Consider the following 20,358-nt stretch of genomic DNA (forward strand, 5'->3'; position numbering starts at 1 on the left):
GCAAAGCAGTTTAGCAACAGTGAAAAGAGCAGCAAAGCAGGCGACTCTCGGACTTACTAAAGTACTTTGACATGATATAAAATCTTATTCCTCTTTGTTTTGGCCTTGGCCCTTTTTCCCTTCCTTTAAGCCAAGTTTCTTCTGATTGGCTGCCCCTCATTAGCAGAGGATTTTACACAATAGTTGGGAAAGGCTTCTCTGCTCACGGCCAAGAGTAGAAAATATCGAATCCTGAGTTTTTGGCTCACAGGGATCACTTAGTGACTGGAAGTGGAAGTCACTGTGGAAAAAGATAAAGCTCCACTCACACAAGGAATAAAGACTAGCTGGTAACTCCCAGAAAACTTAAAGTCACCATAGAAAAATGCATATTCCCCGACTGGTTAGCAAATGGTTGCTGAAGGTTGCCAGCAATCACTGGGTAAAATCTGTCAGGTTTAAAAACTCGTGAGTGCTTTGGATGCTGGTAGATTGCCCAGCTGCCCGTAGTTTGCATGGAAGATGTCGACTTGTCTGCAAAGACTTGCCAACACACAAGCGGCAGTAACCACGATGGAAAACTAAAAACGTTCTCCTTCAAATTAAAAGTTGTGCCTTCCTGCAGGTGCAGCTCTTAATATGAAGGCAAATATTCTCCCTTTGCTGTTTGTGTCACACTCGTAACACTTCCCCTACAGCTCAGAGAGTAAATGGCAAGTTGGCTGGTTGGTGTTGGTGGTGTTGTGTTTCTGCCAGTGTGACTGGGGTCTAACACAAACGTTGGCATTATCATCTGAAACTATGACCATGTTTATTCTCATGTACGTTAAAGATTAAAATAGGTAAGACAGAATAGGTGAGAAAACAAATCTAAGCTCCTCTGCCTTGTTTCTCTGGTCTGGTTCTTTCTGCTGATTAGGTGAGATTTACATTACATGTATATTTTTAGGGTATGGTGACAAGAGCAACTACATGATTGTAGTGTATGAGAAATAATCTGTCTGGATGAAAGTCTATATATTCATGACGCTTCTCTCCTTGCCCTGTGTCTTTCTGTCTGACAGTCTGGTTCCAGTATAACAACTCCACAGGTGGACCCCTCCACCTCCTCCTCTTCTTCCTCCTCTACCTCCACCACTACCACAGCGAAAGCAGAGGAGAAGAAGCTTTTATCTAAAGACTCGATCCTGTCCCTGTACGCAAGCAGCTCAGTGGGCAGTCAGCCACAAAGCCAGCAACAGCCTGCTCCAGGACAAGGTAACACACATGCTCTCATACAGCCAGCAGTTATTATTAACCCTTTGTTAATCAAGTCAAAGCAGCTTGGTCAATTGACTCAAACTCACATTTTCAATTCAAGCAGAGTCACTCAAGTTTGTAGGTCTTTTTAAAGGATACAGTTTGCAGGAGGTGTTTCTAAGACTGGTAGAGGGAAAAAATAAAGATTGACAGTTTGTTGCTAAGGAGTTGTGATTTCATGCCACTTTCTCTTTTGGGTCAGGCTCATGTGTTTACTGAGCTTGAGCGTCTTTTGTCAACTGAACTATACCGACACAAAAGCTTAAAAATTTGTTTAAAAAAATCACATTTATTATCGGTTTTATATTAGCCGTTCCACAAAAGATCGAGCATGGTGTTAGTTCAGACAGGAGACAAAGCTCAATCCTGGCAGAAAAGCTGATCTTCAATACTCCGCTGATATTCTCCCACTAGGGCTGCACATGTGCCAGCCACTTGGCAACCCACCTCAAATCAAGGCTCAATAAAGGTTCTGGCTTTCAGTTCTGTTCAGTGCTGGGGGGTCTTCCTGCTTCCAAATCTAAATTACAGCTGTAAAAACTTCAGTGGTCTTGGCTAAACTGTTTACAACTACACGCCGCACTCAAACATGGGGTTGGACGTTACCCACAAAGATGGTGTAGCAGTGAGCTTGGCATTGATTCTCGACCTCTTAATCTTCTCAAGAGCCGCCGAACAAAACTAATCCTCACTTTATTTTCGCTACTCTCTGCCCCCCTCTCACGGACAATAACCATATCCAACTTCTTAATAGCAATTAACTGGTCTGCATTGGTGCATCATATCTTTATTCTCTTCCCCCTCCTGCCCCCCCCCCCCCTCTTTCTTAAATAGATAACTATCATATCTGATATCATATCTCACAGTACAATAATATTGAATGGGTTGCATTGTTGTATTTTGTCATGTTTCTCAGGTCTTTGTCTGAATTTCTACGAACATTATTGCTAAGGATTGTCTTATTGCATTGGAGTCACACTGGGTTAAATATGTACACTTGGGTTTTAAGGGGTATTTATTATTTTCTTCTTTTTTTGGGGTTGTATGGAAGCCCCAAACGCAATTTCATTGTTCTTGACAATGACAATAAATAAATAAAAATGCTATTTAACTTCATTTAATTGCATGCATTGCATTGCACCATTGTTTCTGTGGCCATGAGCTGAAACCTACTCCCCAAGAAGGCCGGGAGGATTGAACGAGGACCCTTCTTGTTATGAGGTGACAGTCTGCACCTCTTCACCACTGTGCCGCCTCAAAACTCGAAATAAATTACACTTTTGTTTTGTGTTTGACCTATAAAGTGTCAAATTATTGCTAACATCTTCATCATATCAACGTTTTAAGAGGACTAAAAGGGTGATGATCCGTTTATAGCTTGGAAAATGATCCGCAAGTGGCTGGAAATCTGCAAATGAAGGCAGCAGTGTGTCTGCTTGTGCAAAGAGAACATTTTAGCCTGGCCAAAAGGCTGTGTTTATTTTTGGTCTACATTTCAGAGATGGAAAAAAGGAGACTGGTGGAAAACAACATAAACAAGTGGAGTTGTGGCTGACTTTGGAGAGCAGTCAGAGGCTGAGAGCTCACTCACACCCTGCTGACATTGTGTATGTGTGTGTTTGTCTGGTAAAGCTGATCTATTAATCAAGAGAATTCTTACTTGCTCATAGCCTGACACCTTTACAGATGCACACAAAATGAAAACTTATGGCATTAAGAGCTTTTGGACCTTGAGAACCTTTTGATACATTCTATAACTCTTAATGGAACGGCAGCTTTTTTTGTATCTTCACTCTGCAGAAACTAGAAAGTATCTTTTTTTTTTTTTTTCTTTTTTTAGCTCCTGACACTGACTTCATCAGTACAATAATTTAATAATTAAGATCATGATTTGATCAGGTTAAACAAAAGATGCAAGATTTCGTAATCCTGGATGTTTGAAGTATTTTTTTGGAAGCTACAAAACAATTTATGGTACCCATACACGTTCCACAAAAACTTGCTGTACGTTACGCTTTTCTAAGCTTTGTTCTTATCTCTGGACACTCACATGAACCTTGTGACCTCTTTGGAGAATCACCCCCAGAATGGGAGCCTACATTTTTAATGATTACATGCTGCCACTGCAGAAAATAGTTACTGTTAAGGCAAGAGGTGTGGGAGCTGTTATCGTAGCAAAAGTACCGGCAAGTGCATTTGGAGAGTTGTGTAACTGTATCTTAATGTGTCTGTATGTAATCAGATCTGAAAATGTGTAAAGGAACCTTTAAATGCATTTTGAGCAATCTGATTACACACAGACACACTGAGATCCAGTTACACACTCAGCAGAAAATATTACTGCTACAGTAATAGCCCCACACAAAGAACCTCGGCAGTTACGATTTATATGCATTACTGGACTCGTGGATCAGAGGACTGAAATTCAATTTACATTCAATTCAATTATATTTATATAGTCCCATTTCACAACAGCAGTCATCTCAAAACACTATATGGTAAAGGCATCACAGTGTCAGAGAGAGAGCAATCAATGAAGTTCTCTCATTTGATTGCTAAAACAGAGACCTCCTGAATGAGGCTCGAACATCAGAACATTTAGAAGACAAGAGGGAAACAGACGAACAAAGAGCTTAAAAAATAAACAAGATTAGACGCAGATTGCGGGAGAAAGTAGACAGAAGTTACTGACATGTACTAGTGGCATGTAAAAGAGGAAATGGGAGAAGAAAACACTCAGTGGATCATAGGATCAAGGAAAGTCCCACAGCAGCCTTTCATTGAAGCAGAAAACTAGGGGATGGTTTTAATTAATCAAACTTAATCTTAAAGATTGATTAATAATTTTAAAAATGGATGGTGTTTGACTCTGAACCCAAACTGGGAGCTGTTCCAAGCCTGACAGCTGATGTCGCTGCCTCCCATTTTACTTTTAGAAACTTTAGGAAGTTGAAGTGCAGCTGAAGTGGGACGATCTATGAGATCTTTAAAATATCAAGTGGTGCAATGATTCAGAACTTTGTATGTGAAGAGAACCCCATGCTTTTTTTTCCAAGACTAGAATTAGCTAGTGAAGCCAATGAACCTAATGTGGGAGTAATATGCACTTTTAAAGAAGCTTCTCGGATGAGAGGTGAAACATGTCCAAGGAAACGTAAAGAAGTCCAGAGCATGCAGCAGAAGGCCTGGGGCTGCTGCGTTTAGCCTGGCTGAATACAGCTGCCTGCTCAACCTGTAACTTAAACCGACACTCAAGGATGTTCTTAATGTAATTCATTTTTTTAATGTGCAAGCTGAAGGACATGTGTTCAAAAAGGACTTAAAGGTTCCTCGCAGTAGAAATGTCTTGTGAATGTAGCGCGTAAACAAACATTACACATACACGGCGTCTCGTAAGCTGGCAAAGACGTGCAGGTTATAAATACAAGGCTGCAGACTCAGACCTAGGTGTTTACACACAAACAGATGCACACCTAGGCAATGTTGTACACACACATGCATGTTAGAGGGAAGATGCATCATAAAAACGTAGGAGAGTAAAGATGAAAGGTCAGCGTGCTGAAAAGCAGGGACGTCTAGTTCACACTGCATTTACTAGGGTCCCAGTGCAGCAGTAAAAATAGCGAAGTGTCTGCAGGTTCGCTTTCATCTCACAGTTATTATGTGTAAAGACTGAAGTGTCAGGAGAGTGTGCATGAGCGCCTGTGCGAGGATGTATAGGTAGGCGGATGTTCACACATACATCATCCATCAGCCTGTGTGGGAAAGCATTAGTGCTGCATGTTTTCTGCTTGGTGGGAGAAAACAGGCAGCAGATTTTTACAGCAGGCACATGCATTGATTATAGTGTTCCATGTTTACACTGATGTATCAAGGATTAGGAATGGAATGAAGGGCTTTCTGCGTATTGTCCTCTCTGAATCCAAATAAATGCAGATTGAGATCAAAGCCAAAAGAACCTTGCCAGGCTAATGCTCAAAAATCAGACTTTCATCCTGCATGCACTGTATGTGTGCGCGGGACTGTGTGCACTTATCCATGCTGCAATGGAAAGGCTCTAAGTGCAGCCAACAATGAGGTGATCAGAATGTCAGAATATACAGAAGGCCAAAAAACATTGCTTCGTCAGTGATCTGTGGATTAGCTATTTGTCCATGGATCTGTACTGATTTTTTTGGCTTTATAACAGCTAAAGACTAAAACCTGTGGGGCATTATGACTTGTGCTAAAGAGGATATATTATAATATGAGAGGACAGTCTCTCATTTTGTACATGCACAGAGCAAAGCAGGGAAGCAGGCAAAAATAGTTTGTTTTTGCCTGCCTGATGGTATCAAGCTAACTCTGCAGATGTCCTTCTTCCCAACAACCTGTTCTGTTTCTTCTTGTGAGGTTATGAAGTAGAGCTGGGCGATAGAACGATAACGATATGTATCGCGATATAACTTTTACTCGATAGAGAAATTAAGCTATCGCGATAGACCTCGCCGCTCTTGTCCTCAAAAAAAAAAAAAAAAAAAAAGGTCAGCCAATCCAAATTAAGTAGCGCAGAGCCGAACCAATCACAGCCGCAGCGTCACGTCGCGTGACTTGTTACGTACAGCACAAGTGCCAAGCCGCACGTGTGTTTGTTTGGGAAGCAGCCAGCGGGTAATGGAGCCAGCGCGTAATGGAGGAAATGAGTGTGCCGACTAGAAAAATCAACTGAGCGTGACCGAAGAGAAAACAGATGATGGTTCCAATGCCGGAGAGATTGTCGAACGGAAGAGCCATAGAAGTTCCGTAGTGTGAAGGTATTTCGGCTATTTCAAGTCTGACAAAAAACAGAGTAGCGTGCACTGTAAATTGTGCCGAAAGCAAGTCTGGAAATACAATAAACTGGTGCATGCGTCACACTGTGCGCCACGTTATTGTTTCGGTGAAATGAATTTCTACAATACTGTTACTGTTAATTCTACTCTCTGCAGTGTTTAAATGCTTACATATACACACAGTTACTGTCCGTCCACACATACGACTCGGTTCTGCTTCTATGCCCCAGCTTTGTTTACGTTTTCCCACCGAGGCTTCTAGACTTCTGATTGGCCAATATTTCTGCACGGTTAGGAATCTAGCGCCACCTGCTGCTTTGGCATGTTCATAGCAGCGTTTTCCTTCATTTCTGCCTTTATGTGTGGACGGGATTATTTTTTAAAACGAAAACGGAAAATCTCCGTTTTCAAAAATACCCGTGTACGTGTGGACGTAGCCTCAGTCTCTGACTGGAAGCGCTAATTCGTCATTCGGCTTTTGTCAGACTAAAGTAACTGTTAAAACTGTTTGAAAAGCTAAGCTATACAACAAGGACAGATTGAGAATTTCCTTTTAGTTCTCAGTTTATTTGATATTGACAAAAGTTAGTCAGTTTTGTCTGTTCTTCTGTAAAACAAACTAAGATTTATTTTTAGAATTAATATTTTGTTTCTAAGTGGAATTGACAATTTAGTCTGTTTCGTTTGTTCTATTTTGAAACTTAAACGCTTTAGTGGCTGCCTTTTGTGTAGTTTGCAATATTTGCCTTTATTTATCTGAAAAAGTCTCATGTTCCTTAAGTACATCTACCCTGTTGAACTTATTATGGGAAATAAATATTTAAATAAAAACAAGCTGCTGATTATTTCACATTTTACTTGTGAGCAACGGCACATTTAAATCTTACAAATATAGTTATTTGGCTTATATCGTGATAGATATCGTTATCGCCTGAAATGAAAAAAACATATCGTGATATGAAAAAATCTCATATCGCCCAGCTCTATTATGAAGTGTTCCCATACCGGGTGAACTATGTAACTGGTAAGAGGTCAGGATCTCTTTTCCTGGAAAACATTCAGTGGAAGTCGCACAGGAAACTTGAGCCTCATCACCTGGTTTAAATGAGCTAACTGTGGATGTCATATCTTGTATCCAAGGATTGTTTCAGCCAAAAGTCCATTTGATACACATGAAAATTCCAACACCAGCCAAATCTCCGGTGAGGCCTGGGGGTCTCCTCTTCGTAGGACATGCCCAAAACATCTCACCTAGGAGACATAATCACTGTGGATCACCAGCAGCTCTACTTTTGAATGACCAAGCTACTCACCCTATCATGCATCAGACATTGGTTCAATCTGTCTGTCAATCTCCCACTCCACTCTTCCCTGACCAACTACAAGATCTACTTGGTAGTGCAAGATCCTGAGATACTTAAACTACTCCAATTGGGGCAGCAACTCAAAACCTGTAGTGTGCACTTCCCTGTTTTCTGGCAGAGAATCAAGGTGATTCTCTTTCCAGTTTCTTCACACCTGGCTGCAAACCATTCCAGTGCGAGGAACGGAACACAACCTAATGAAGGCAACAAAATAGAACATCATCTTTAAAAAGCAAAGATGAAATGTTGAAGCCACCAAAGTGTAGACGCTCCAACACCTGGCTACACCTAGATATTCTGTTCATAAAAACTATGAACAGAATCGGTGATTAAAGGCAGCCTTGGCAGAATCAAACACCCACTGTAAATGAGCCACATTAAATGCTGGCAATTTAGACTAGGCTCTTGCTGTGGTTGCACAGGTACCAAATTGCCATTTACAATGGACCAAATACCCCATTTTCCCAAAGAACCCCCCAATTGAAGCCTTTGAAGTAAACAAAACACATGTAGACCCGTACCGCATTATTCCTCCTGGATCTGAAGTTCAAGTAATGGAAGGATTCTCCATTCCAGTACTCTGGCATAGACTTTCCCAGGGAGATTAAAGAATGTGATCAACCTATAGTTGGAACATAACTTTCGGTCCCCAGTTTTGAGAAAGAGAGAGTCCAGCCCTGAGAAAGAGTCCAGCCACAGTAGGGAGGAAACTCATCTGCCGAACATGGTAGAACCAAGGTTCTATTTATTAATGATGTAAACGACAGAAGTAGAAGGATGAACTCATGAGCTCAGATTGAGCCAAATGCTTCAAAACTGATTGGATACAGCTTCATAGCACAAATGGAAATTGTTTTTGTACTTGCACAGTAACCAGTTTGTGTGATTTCCCACCATACAGGCATACAGGACTTTTTTCTATATACTGCAAGTACCTTGCAGTAAGGTGACAAAGCCAACCACTTCACTGAAAATGACCCAAAACATATTGCTATAGCAACTCTACAATTTTTCAAGGAAAGAAAGTGTATATTCGTTAATACAATGCAGTCATCTGATGTCAGTCCATAAGAGCATACTTTCAGTTACCGAAGGCAGAGAGACCCACAGAAAAACCACTGAAGGTGGCTGCAGTAAAAGCCTGGCAACTTAGTGCCAGCCTACAGGAAGCAATTCATTTTTAGGAAAGACACTGTATCTTTAGACTATGAAATGCTGACATTACAGCTATTTCAACCACTGCTGAAAACCTCCTTAGTACCAACTGAAGGTCATTGTCTCACAAAGCCAATTTAACAACATTGTCTTCAAAAAACAGACAAAATTCCAAGGTCCTCAAACTACACATCTCATCTGCCTCAAGTTGCACCAGAGCTTTTTATCACTTTTTCACGGTGACCCAGTGCATTGCTGATGGCATTTGGGCAATACAAGAGCAGCTAGTGGCTCTTTGGCTCTGAGAAGGTTCATCAGGTCATCATTTTTAATAAAAATGTCAAGAATCTGCCTTTCCCTATTATCATCCGTCTTCTTGCCACACACTGAATGCAGCACTCTTTGGTGACCTGTTAGAGATGTCACTCTTCAATGAAATCCCAGTCAAAGGATATCACCTGCAGCTCTTCACCTCACTGTTCTTTGTGCATTCCCCGTTTGTTTTTATGTTTTTACTGTTTCTCAACATCTTTACAGGATGAGTGCTAGTACGTTTGTTTGTTTTATTGATTGTAATTTGGGATGTTTGACTTCCTGAAGATTCTTATATTTGAATTTGAAGGCAAAGTTTGAAGGCATATTCTGTTGTCTTGTATTGCAGGCAGTGTGTACATGGGCCAGCCTCAGATGCAGTTCACTCCGCAGGGCTACGCCACAGCAGTGGCTGGAAGTATCCCACCCACCACCACCATGATGGGGTCTGGGGCCATGGTGTCTGGGATGGCACTGCCAAATGGGGGCTACATGAGCATGCAGCAGGGTGCGATGCCTGCCAACCAAGGACAGAACATGTACAGCATGCAGCAAGGACAGTGGAATATGGGCCAGGTAACAGGAAGAAATATAAATCTCTGTATTAAAGTGCAGTCAGAATGATGATTAACATTTAGCTTTTTGCCCACTCCAGTTGCTGTGAATATATAGATTCACACTTAGATCTGTTCCCCAATTCTGTGTGGAGCTCGGTGCAGTAATAACCTCACCAATGTAGTAAAAGCCCAAGAGGTGCAGCTTTAATCAGCTATTCAATCTTTTTTATAACCAGGGTTACTGTATAATAATATGAGGGGTTTTTTTCTTTTATTCTGTCACATGCCTTTATTCCTTTGTTCCTAATTCTGCCCAGAACAGTACATTACTTAGTATATAACCTTTGATTTAGGATCTTTTAATACTACTTAGAATGCAGAATGAAATTTGATGATTTGTGTGACTTGATCATTGGTTATAACTGTTTTCCAGCCAATTTGGAATGAAATTACATAATAATACCATAGACTGTATATAACAGATGGTCATAGCCACCATGATGCCATGCACTGGTTTCTTGGCTTCCCAATTTGAAGCCTCAATGATAGTGTCTTTCTTGGAGCTGCAATCAACCTTATTTGGACAAGAAGGTGAAAAGTTAAGACTCACTATCTAACCTCCTGAGAACCAAGGAAAAAAGTATCTTTCAGATTTTCCCACTGCAGAGGACATAGTGAATGTGCTGGGTCTCAGGAGGGTGAGGCTAACAAAGCTTTGTTGCATAAACTGTATGGGTGCAACACATTGTTCTGTTGATGTTGTCCACAACATGCATTCACATGCATCACGGGTCACAGCTCTTTAAGGTCCAGCCACAGCATTTTAATCAGGCGAGGGTCTGGACTTTGACTGGGCCACTGCAACACCTTCAGTCTATACTTTTTCAGTGATTCTGGTGTAGATTTGCTGCTGTTTGGGGATCTTTCACCTGATGCATGACCCAATTTGGGCCTCACATTTTGACTCTAGAATACTTTGGTATACAACTCAATCGCTGCGAGGTTCCCAAGTCCCGTGACTCAAATCATTACCCCTCCACCACCTTCCTTGGCAGTTGATGTGGTTTTGCCTAAAGTGTTTCAAAACTGTATTTTTCACATGCCTGTATATTGTAGAATCCTTCACTAATGTTGCAGTGGCCCACTTCATGGCCATTCATAGAGCTAATGTTACTGAAGGAGCATCTGCTGTAGGATTTCCTTTTGGTGACGTAAGTGCTTCCAAGATTAGTCCAACATTCAGAGAGTTTCGGTGACTTCTAATCACATCCCTGACAGAAATGCTCTTAGATTATTAAACTCGTACTTAACTGGTGCAGGTGATTGCAGTCTATAATGTGGAAGCATAGTAACAGTTCATCTGATAGAACAAAATTAAATTGGACGTGAAAAATTGTCTGTCCAGGGAAAGATGTGAAACAGACACCAGCAGCAATCCCCCTTTATGTGTTTAGATACACTTGTGCTTTTGCCGTAACTGCATCACTGTGTCTACATTAATCTTTTCTTCCCATGGTCTCTTAAATGCATCTTTCTTTCTTTATATTAGTTATTTATTAGAGCAATCTGGTTTTCTAAATCGAAAGAGGAAATATTACGTTTTACACAGAAATCATACCCCCGTGAACCATTACCAGGAAAAGACGCGTCTTTACAGAGCCTGAAGTTCGTCTATTGAATACTTTCTGTGGTCACAACCTAAAAGGATGTATTTACGACAGTTGCATAATGTTTTACTTCACTGGTGCTTCAGATTGTATCAGTGAAATCCCCAATGTATATTTCTGTCCAATGTTCAGAGCAGGCAGTCATGAAATACAGTGGATGTCTAAAAAGAACAGCTCAGTCCACAAAGACATTCATTCTTTTGTCTCGTCCAGAAAGGATTCAAGAGAACTTGCAGCATTCACCAGCTTTCATGTGAATGAGTTTTCAGGGCCTGGCAGATGAGTCATGAAGCGATTCAGGTTGGCTTTATTCAGCCTAGATCTCAATGGCTAAATCTGAATGAATTTTTAAATGTGACACAGAAGTTACAAAAATAGAATTTCAGATCAGCTCAGTTCACTGTTAATATTTTCTTCACTGTATCCTCATTGCATGATTTTTCAGTTTTTCTGCACAGCATTCCCATAAGAAAAAGAAATATTAAAAACTTATAAAAGACTTGCTTAAGATGTGGCTTACTTCATATAGTGAATCATATCAGGCTTATATGATTTACTCATGAAAGTGGCCACTTTCTCATTACTTTCATATATTGTTTTAGTAAGTATCCAAAATATACAAGTTTCATTTATATAATTTTTCAAGGGATTTTATATCTGTTTTCACTCTTGTATGCTTTTCATACAAGTTTCACACAAGACAGATACAAACTTTATAAGATTTATGTATATATCTTTTCCATATGGGTTGGCAGCATGTAGGGATTTACATTGACTTTTTTTTCGGGGGGTTTTGGCACAGAAATGTTTCATGATGGTGCAACAACACCTGTTCTCCCTCTTAATGTCTTCAGGACTGCCACATCCCCCACAGCAATCCTCTCATCGCTTCGCTCTGTTTTTCTAAACATGTTTTTGAGCGTTTTATTGATGTCAAACTGTTCCCTTCTTGCCTTCGTCTGTTCCCATGCCACTGTTGCTAGCTACTTATTGGTTAACAAAAATGGGAAAGCATGAATAATTACAAGTTCTCATTATCAGTCCTTATCATTTAATTCAAAATATATAAACTGTAATAATACAAAAGACAAAGTTCATGTGGTGCAACTGAAATTAAATAAAATGAAAAAATAAAATGTGCAATTACCAAAAACTACAGTTCATGTAATGGCCACTCGAGGCTCCAACTTGAGTCAGTTCCCATTCAGTCGCATGTTAAAATGCCTAAGCTGAGCCATGAAATGGAAATGTTTACAGCCTGTTTTTGGCCTCATGAATAGATTCACCCTTTTAAAAAAGTGTCTTAGGGTTTAAAGCTGGGAGTGCAGGGCACCACAGTAGCTTATCTAGAGTATATGCCCAGAAGAAGCCTGAAGGCCAAAAATAAATATGTAAAAATATGCAAAAATAATCCCAACAGATGTGCTTAAAAATGTTTAAAATATATATATATATATATATATATATATATATATATATATATATATATATATATATATATATATATATATATATATATAGAAACAAAGAAAAAGGAATTCAATTAATCAAATTCTAAATCCAAAAATATGAAATTAAGTCCTTCTTACATTTGAATTTGAAAACAGTGGCCAGCAGTGTGTTGAATACATGCAGAGGGTGGTCAGGATCCATTATTTAGCCATACATCCAGCCACTGTGCGTTTGGATCACATCAGCTGATGGAGGAATTCAGACAGTTTGTTGATTGAAAAGCAATCATCCGTCAGTAAGTTGTGGTCCTAAAGGGGTGGGCCAGCAACAATACTCAAGTAATCTGTGGTTGGTAGTAAACACAGATGTGTTTTTACATCAAATTCTCACCCAAACATCTGATTGTTGCAGCAGAAGTCATAACTCATATAATTAGAAGTGTTTTTCTGAATATATACAGGGGTAAAATAAGTATTGAACACATCACTAATTTTCTAAGTAAATATATTATTGACATGAAATTCTCAGCAGTTTGTAACAACCCATCCAATCCACACCTGCAAAGAAATCAAACCATAGATGTCCAAGTTATGTGTAAAGATGAAAAATAACTTAGAGAAAAGGTGTTGAACATATGGACAGTCATCACACCATCATATCATATGATATTATATAAAAAACAAAAAATAAAGCATGTCCATAGTGTCCAACCCCAGTGGTATTAAGAGGTGTTAAAGTGTTATATCTGAATCTTCTTATGCTCTCTGAACCCTGGTGTATGAGGTTACATTTTACAACTGAGATTATTCAGCGAACATAAATTGCCTCTGAGATGCTTTGGGTTTGTTGGTTTTATATAGTTGTCTTTTATTAACCTATTACATTCACTCCTTTCTTAGTACCCCTAACAAAGTCCAAACATGAAGCTGACTGAAAGTCTGAACCCTACCTTTGAAGTTCTGCCTAAAATGTGATGACCAAAGTGCCCTCACCCCAGTGTATGGAAGTCAGTAGTCCGCACTAACGCAGCTGTACAGTGCATGAAAGTGTGTGTGTGTGTGTGTGTGTGTGTGTGTGTGTGTGTGTGTGTGTGTGTGTGTGTGTGTGTGTGTGTGTGTGTGTGTGTGTGTGTGTGTGTGTGTGCGCACGCGCATTTTGTGCAGAAGATGGAACGGTGAGCTGATAAGTGCTTGGTTAGCTGACACACATGCATTACTACACACAGTACCTACACACACGCTCTCAGCTCTCTGATGACCAGATAAGTGAGCAGCACTGCACCAAAGCACATTCATAATAGATAAGACCGAATGGAGGGAAGAAGGGGAGTGAGTTAGGGATGTGGAAGAGGGTGAGGGATTGTGAAAAGAGAGGAGAGAGGGCAGGGAGCATTTATGAACAGAGGGGATGTTAAAGAGGGTTGGAAATAAGCCAGGAAGTGGAGTTAAAGGATGGAGAAACCCCAACACTCACCTCCAGGCTCTGAAATGACAGAATAACTGTGTTTGCTCTGATGAACTCAAACAGTAACTTTTCTCCTCTGTTTTCTATCTCAGATGACCCAGCAGATGTCAGGCATGGCTCTGAGTGGTGGAGGGCCTGCGCCAGCTGCTTCCAGCCAATCAGGCACCCCTGGGGCCGGTTGGCCCGCAGCTCCATCCCCGGCTTCAGGCCAGACCCTCAGCACTCAGCTGTGGAAGTGACGAGGATGGGGTCCAGAGGATGTGGTGGTGGGGTGGGGAGTGGAGGGCAGCGACATGGCAAGAAAACACCCATATTTTCCAACCAATCCATGTACCTTCAGCTCTGATTATATACAGCAAGGACAGTCCGTGTGCCCCAACACACCTTCACCGCAGTTCCTTTAGAGGGCCAAGATGACATCACAATGGATTGGAGCAGTAAAAAACAAAACGAAAAAAACCCGGCAACCGCTATGTTGTGTCTATAGTTGACTTCCTTTTCTTTTCTGGTTTCCTTTTTGTTGTTGTCGGAAAAAGACAAAGAAAACAAAAGAGATGTAACAAAGCTGCTGGAGCAAAGACTCCAAGTGTCTGTAATACTAAGATGATATCATTACCAAACTGGATAGTTAGTCTCTCAGTATCTGCAGTAGATATGGCTGTCTTGTGGTTGGTCTATGCTACCTGTCCTCTCCCTTCTCTCTGCACTGTATATTGTGATGGTCCCTCTTCCTTCCCTTCCTGCTCCTTTAGGGCAAGCACAGCCTCGTAGCAGATAATCGTCCAAGCAGTACTGTATTTATGTGAAAAAAAAAAAAGTGAATCTCCTGGGTTTTTTCAGGGGAGAGAGGTCAATGCTTCAGCTCAGAAAAACTTGGGTCGAAGGTTTTTTAGCCTCTGCTAAAAAAAATGAGGTCTCGCTGACCTGCTAATACAGTAGGTGTTACTTTTATTTTTGCACTAATGATCAAACAGTTCAACCATTTTCCCTTTGAAACGTGTGAAGTCAAGCTGTCTTGTTTCAGTCTCTGCGGGTTCAGCTTATTCCCACAGCAGACAGTGTACTGATGACTTACACCAGTGGTTTTCAGTTGTGGGGAAACCACTTGCCCAAGGTATATAATAAATCTCTGTGTGTATGGTAGACTTTTTTTTTTAAATAAACAATTAAATAGCCTAAATTGTTCCATTTTCTTTTCTATTTTATGGTTTTTGTTTTGATAGTAATACTTTTTTTATAAAGTATTATATAATTATAATATTTTAAAGTTAGAGAAATAAAATGTGTTATGCTTGGGCTTGCTGACATATAATCTAAAACTACTGTTTTCCCCACACATCCACAGGTCTAAATATATAAGTACATATTTTCTTGAAAAAAGAAGAAGAAAAAACTTTGTTTGCTGTAAAACTTGAAGCTAGCAGTTAGATGCAGTTAGCTTAATTTAGCAGACGATATGTAGATATGCTAATCTGATACTGTTCAAAATGATCCAAAAACAACAACCAAAACAAACAAACTGAAGTCTCTCTAAAGTTAAACAAAATCTCCAATGTATCGCAATTCAAACTGTTCACACTGTAAATGTAAATATATTATCACAGGTTTCCTGATTTCTAGACTTTGCGTTATTGTATGTTGTTAGCTGCTCGGCAATTGATTCACAATTAAGGTGCCAGAGTTACTCGACCCTTAGCTTATCCTTTATTACATATCCGCTTATATGTCAGACAAACATCAATGTGTGTAGTCAATGTGTAGTTTTCAGTTTTTATTTTTATTTTTGACTTTTTAAAACTGTTTAAAATCTTTCCGTTCAGCTAGTTGCTACATAGCGCTAGGGCAATTCTTAACCTACAGGTGCTAGCTAAAAGAATTTTCTGGAACTGGTCACCGACTCATCTGCTTAGTTATCTAGCGACATGACAGGGACAGACTGCAATAACTGCACTCTTTCATCTTGAGTACCATGAACATACATCTCTTTAACAAACAGAAGCCATTAGCACAGTTAGCGTAGTTATTTAAAAGAGCTAATGCTTAACAAAGCCGATGCTTTGTTTGACATGTCTTTTATCGTTATATGTATTTATACACACAAACACACATACGTGTGTAGAGACACATCTCATTATCCAGTATACTTTGTCAACCGAAGGTAAACTTGTCCATGTTACTCAAATTGATGGCTGCATTAAAAAAAACAACACAAACCTTCAAATGTCAAACATTCCCTTTAAGTCTCAGTAATTGCTGGGCGGTCCCGCAGTCCCCTGGGTGCCTTTGGTGGCCTCGCTGTGATGTTTTGAAGTGTTTTAAAACCAAACGCGTTAGGTTTAGTGCAGACTGGGCTCCAACCCAGTTAAAATATTCCTTGTTGTTGAAGTGTGCACCCTCTCCCATGCGCCTTGAGGGAAATTAAATCACCACTGGAATCCTGGGATCACAACAGTATGTCTTAACTAAACTTTAAATAGCAGAGCAGGTACTGTATCAGTGGTTGATTGTGATTCTGCGTCTCAGATTTTTGTTGAGTGGTAAATATAGAAGAACTGGCAGTTTGGTCCCAACTACTGAGTTGGAAATCTGTCTTTTTATTTGAAATTCTGGACCAGTGTGACACCCAGAATGCTTGTCCTTCCATGTATGATGCTGTAACCGTATGTTCCGCCATTCGCTGTGTGATGTTTTGTTGTGTGTAGTACAAGAAAAGCACAGTTAGTCTGCAGCAAATAAACCTGGATGACCAATCAGAGGGCTAGATTGGCAGCGGGAATGGGACTGAACAGTGGTAGATTAAAGTGGACCTGTATGAAAATCCTTGATGGGTTCATCATTACATCATCATTACTCTTCAGTTCTTCAGATCACACTGCCGAGCGCCGATGCAGAGATTCATGTCTGTACAGGGTCCCTCTGCCATGCAATAACTGTAGCACTCTGTGGGAGAACATTTATAACAACATATTCTTAATAACTTAATGTCATCCAGGTTTATTTCCAGTGTGTTTACATTTTCTGGTGCCTAGTACAGGGAAAAAGATGTGTTTTATGCATTAAAACTGTAAATATGCAGGAAATTTTCTGTGATCATCTTTGTTTAATGACTCTAAAAATATGGTTTTATCTTTTTGAGATCTTTTACTTTCTTTTCTCCTTTTTTTTTCCTGATGCCTGTTTTACAAGTGAGTCATTTGAAATAAAAGCTGTTGAATCCTGGATAATAAGGCTTGTTTTTATTTCTTGTGTGTACATCAAACACAACTGTACATACAGTCCCCTCTAAACTTCAGTGCTCAGGACAATACTGCTGTCAGGAAAAGAGCTCTTTGCACATTAGAACAGTGAAAGTGGCCGCCTGTGTTGTACCGCTTATATACCAGCTTCTCCATTTCTTTTTCCTTCTCTGCTGACAGATGGGTTTCCTATGTTGTCAGCTCACAGATGCTACATTATTGATGGCTGCTTGTCAGGAGTGTTGTTACTTGATGTGGGCCACTTCCAAACTTCATTACATTCCTCATATACACGGAGGAGAAAACGCATGTTGTCACTTCATTAGGTTTATATGATCAGCTCATTCTAATAATTAAATAGTATTTAGGCATCAATCAACCTTAACAGCATTAACTTTGAGACATTCATGTGATTTAATTTAAACAAAGAAGACCGGGGCGGCTGTTCCTGACAGAATCTGATTGGCATTTCACAGCCAGCAGTTGAACTGACATTACTGTGAAATCTGAGCTAAAACTTTGATGAAAAGGATTCAAACTGGTTTTTTTTTTTTTTAAACACACCCAAATTTTTCAGGGGAATTATGGGAAGAATAGTAATGTCCCAGTAATTTAGGAAATACACTTTCTTCAGTTTCCAAGAGTGAGGTTGGAAAAAATGTTTTATTAATTACAGAGTTGGAGCCTAGCTTAGCATAAAAACTACCAGAGAAGGAAAGCTAATTGCCTGCCCCTAATTAAAGTTCAAAGATGCCTCTACAAACACATTTGAAGCTAGTTACTACATTATCTCTAGAATTTTTTTAAAATTAAATTGTAGTGGGTTATGTTGCATTTTATAGCAAAGACTGTAATCTTGCTAGAATGCTAGCAAGATATTCGGCCAGATTCCTTAAAGGATCAGGATAGCCATTTCTGCTCTGTTTAGCTAACAATGAGCAAAAATTCAACACAGGATGTGTGGAGGTGTTTAGGGTCATTACTGGGGTTATTTTTTTAAATAATTATATTTTACCTTCCAGTCTTCACGCTAAGCTAATTTTATGTTGAAAGCCTTCTGATGCCAGTTTTTGGCATGGGTGTGAAATTGGTACCAGTAAACAATCATGTTTCTAAAACTGTAGGGATCCAGAAATACCTTCTTCTTTTTTCAATCAAACTTACATTAGGGTACTTGCCAATACTAAGAACAGAGATATTTAATTACAGAATTCAAATAAATGTTTCCTGTAACATGAATGCTCAGTTGGCTCTGTATCATCAAACTGATGTTCCTTTAAGGCCATCTAATATCATTTGGATTTGCAGACTTTGGGCAGTGACTGGGTATGTTGTCTTACTGCCTCTGTTGCTGTTTCTAATTGAGTCTTCAATAGACTACTAAGGGTGTCCTCTTCCTCTCGCCCTGTGGCAGCCTAGAAAGGCCTTAATCCACAGTAACAACGTTCCTGATGAGTTTATGATCTCAATCACACATTTTAAATCCTAATGAATACAACACAATTCTTATTTTGCAAATTTTAGTCCCAATAAGTGTCCACAAGAACAATAAAGTAGAATATACTTTAGGGTGGGCTTACTTGTGGACTGAAAAGCAGCTACCCTATAAACATGTAGTGTCCTTCAGTTTCACAGCTGTGCTTGTGATGTCTGGTTTCAAAAATGCTGATGACAGTCATAACACTGAACTCAAAGTTTTGGGAACAGGACTTTACAAACTAGTGGGAGAGCCAACTCCTAGAGGAGAGGTTAGCATTGTGTGACAGCTGTTATCAGAGTAGCTACATGAACACAGTATCAAACGGGTAAACAATACTGGTGTTGGTATCAGTGCATCCCTACAAAAATGTTAAACATTCCTTTCACACTAGGAAACCTTAGCAGTATGCCTCACATCCGGCACACAAGCCTTTTCTTCTTTTAGCAATTCTATCACAATTTCATGGTTTTAATTAGGACACAGAATTGTTAATTAAAAAAAACATATCAATGATTCGATGCGTCTCACATGGCACTTTTCAGTTCAGCAACACGATATGTTACATTTCTAGTAACATTTACTTTTTACATCAGCAGGCTGTGGATGCGAGGAAATGAACAGTCTAGGTCATTCCAGTTTGTAAAAGGTATTTGGTGCTATCCAGTTCTCACAGAGCATGTTTGAAAGACAGCAAGGAGTCTTGAATCATGCAGCTCCTCAGAGACTCTGTCCATCACCAGCAGATTGTATTAACCCGAAAGGCAGAGGAAAGCAGAGTGCTGCTGGAAGTCTCAGCCAAGAGATGACGGGCAGCCCCGATCACACCTCGATGGCGACGGTGTCCTTTCGATGTTTGGGCTCGTTTGCGAGATGTGGTTTCTCTGTGCGAGTGTGCCAAACCAGCACCTGAAAAAGAGAAGAGGAAGAATCAGAAAATCTGCCGGCAAAGAAAGCGTAATGCACTAAAAAAAGAGTAGAAGAAAGGCAGTCGTGTGAAACACACTCCCGTTGATGGTTTCATGCAACAACAATAACAAAGAAAAGGAATACACCAGCAAACCATCAAACAGATATAAAAACATATGAGGGTGGGGGATTGGTTTTACAATAAATATCAGGGTACATTAAACTCATTTTATTGTTGAGATATAGAAATGCAACATCACCAGGAAAACAAGTCTATCAGAACAAACGTAATAACTATACACGTAATGTATCATATTACTTTCCATTTCACATATAAAAAAATAAAGAACCAGCAGATGATACTGATACTGTTTCACTCTTTGTTTGATAACTGTCCGCTATTGTCAACTAATAATAGTAGGCTAAATCTGTCATGAGTGTATGACAGTGGGAACAGCTCTACTCGGGGGGCTCTGTCCCTCCTCTCTCCTCCTGTATAGCTGCACAATGGTGGTCTGATAATGTGCCTCACTGTTCATTTTCTTACAAGCTTTCTTATGTTTCCAGAAAAAGCCTTCACAGAACCTGACTTGGACTTGATTCCCATTTTAAAAAGCATGTTTACAGCCTTGCACACAAATCCGTTTGGTGTTTTGGATACTGATGAGACTTAAAG

At 39.9% G+C, this 20,358-nt stretch overlaps 2 protein-coding genes across 5 annotated transcripts in view; one reads left to right on the forward strand and one right to left on the reverse strand.

Annotated features, from left to right (window-relative positions):
- Nucleotides 1-17,262, forward strand: part of LOC146656081 (stromal membrane-associated protein 1-like) — a 159,122-nt gene extending 141,860 nt beyond the window's left edge. For 2 of the 4 annotated variants that reach the window (XM_085428971.1, XM_085428974.1), the window contains 3 exons: nt 1,044-1,236; nt 9,270-9,496; nt 14,153-17,262. In XM_085428971.1, the coding sequence (XP_085285097.1) occupies nt 1,044-1,236; nt 9,270-9,496; nt 14,153-14,299 (567 nt within the window). In that variant the 3' untranslated portion in view covers nt 14,300-17,262. The remainder of the gene's footprint in view (nt 1-1,043; nt 1,237-9,269; nt 9,497-14,152) is intronic. The other 2 variants (XM_085428976.1, XM_085428975.1) reach the window with 2 other exon arrangements.
- A 182-nt stretch (nt 17,263-17,444) lies between these two features.
- The window catches only part of b3gat2 (beta-1,3-glucuronyltransferase 2 (glucuronosyltransferase S)), a 62,207-nt gene continuing 59,293 nt past the window's right edge, over nt 17,445-20,358 (reverse strand). Inside the window, exon 4 of the mRNA XM_085428977.1 lies at nt 17,445-19,682. Within this exon, the coding sequence (XP_085285103.1) occupies nt 19,596-19,682 (87 nt within the window). The 3' untranslated portion in view covers nt 17,445-19,595. The remainder of the gene's footprint in view (nt 19,683-20,358) is intronic.

The sequence above is a fragment of the Rhamphochromis longiceps genome, linkage group LG13, assembly GCF_057381845.1.
Source record: "Rhamphochromis longiceps isolate RC_006_pf linkage group LG13, R_longiceps_female_GT1.1, whole genome shotgun sequence".
In the NCBI taxonomy this organism is placed as follows: Eukaryota; Metazoa; Chordata; class Actinopteri; order Cichliformes; family Cichlidae; genus Rhamphochromis; species Rhamphochromis longiceps.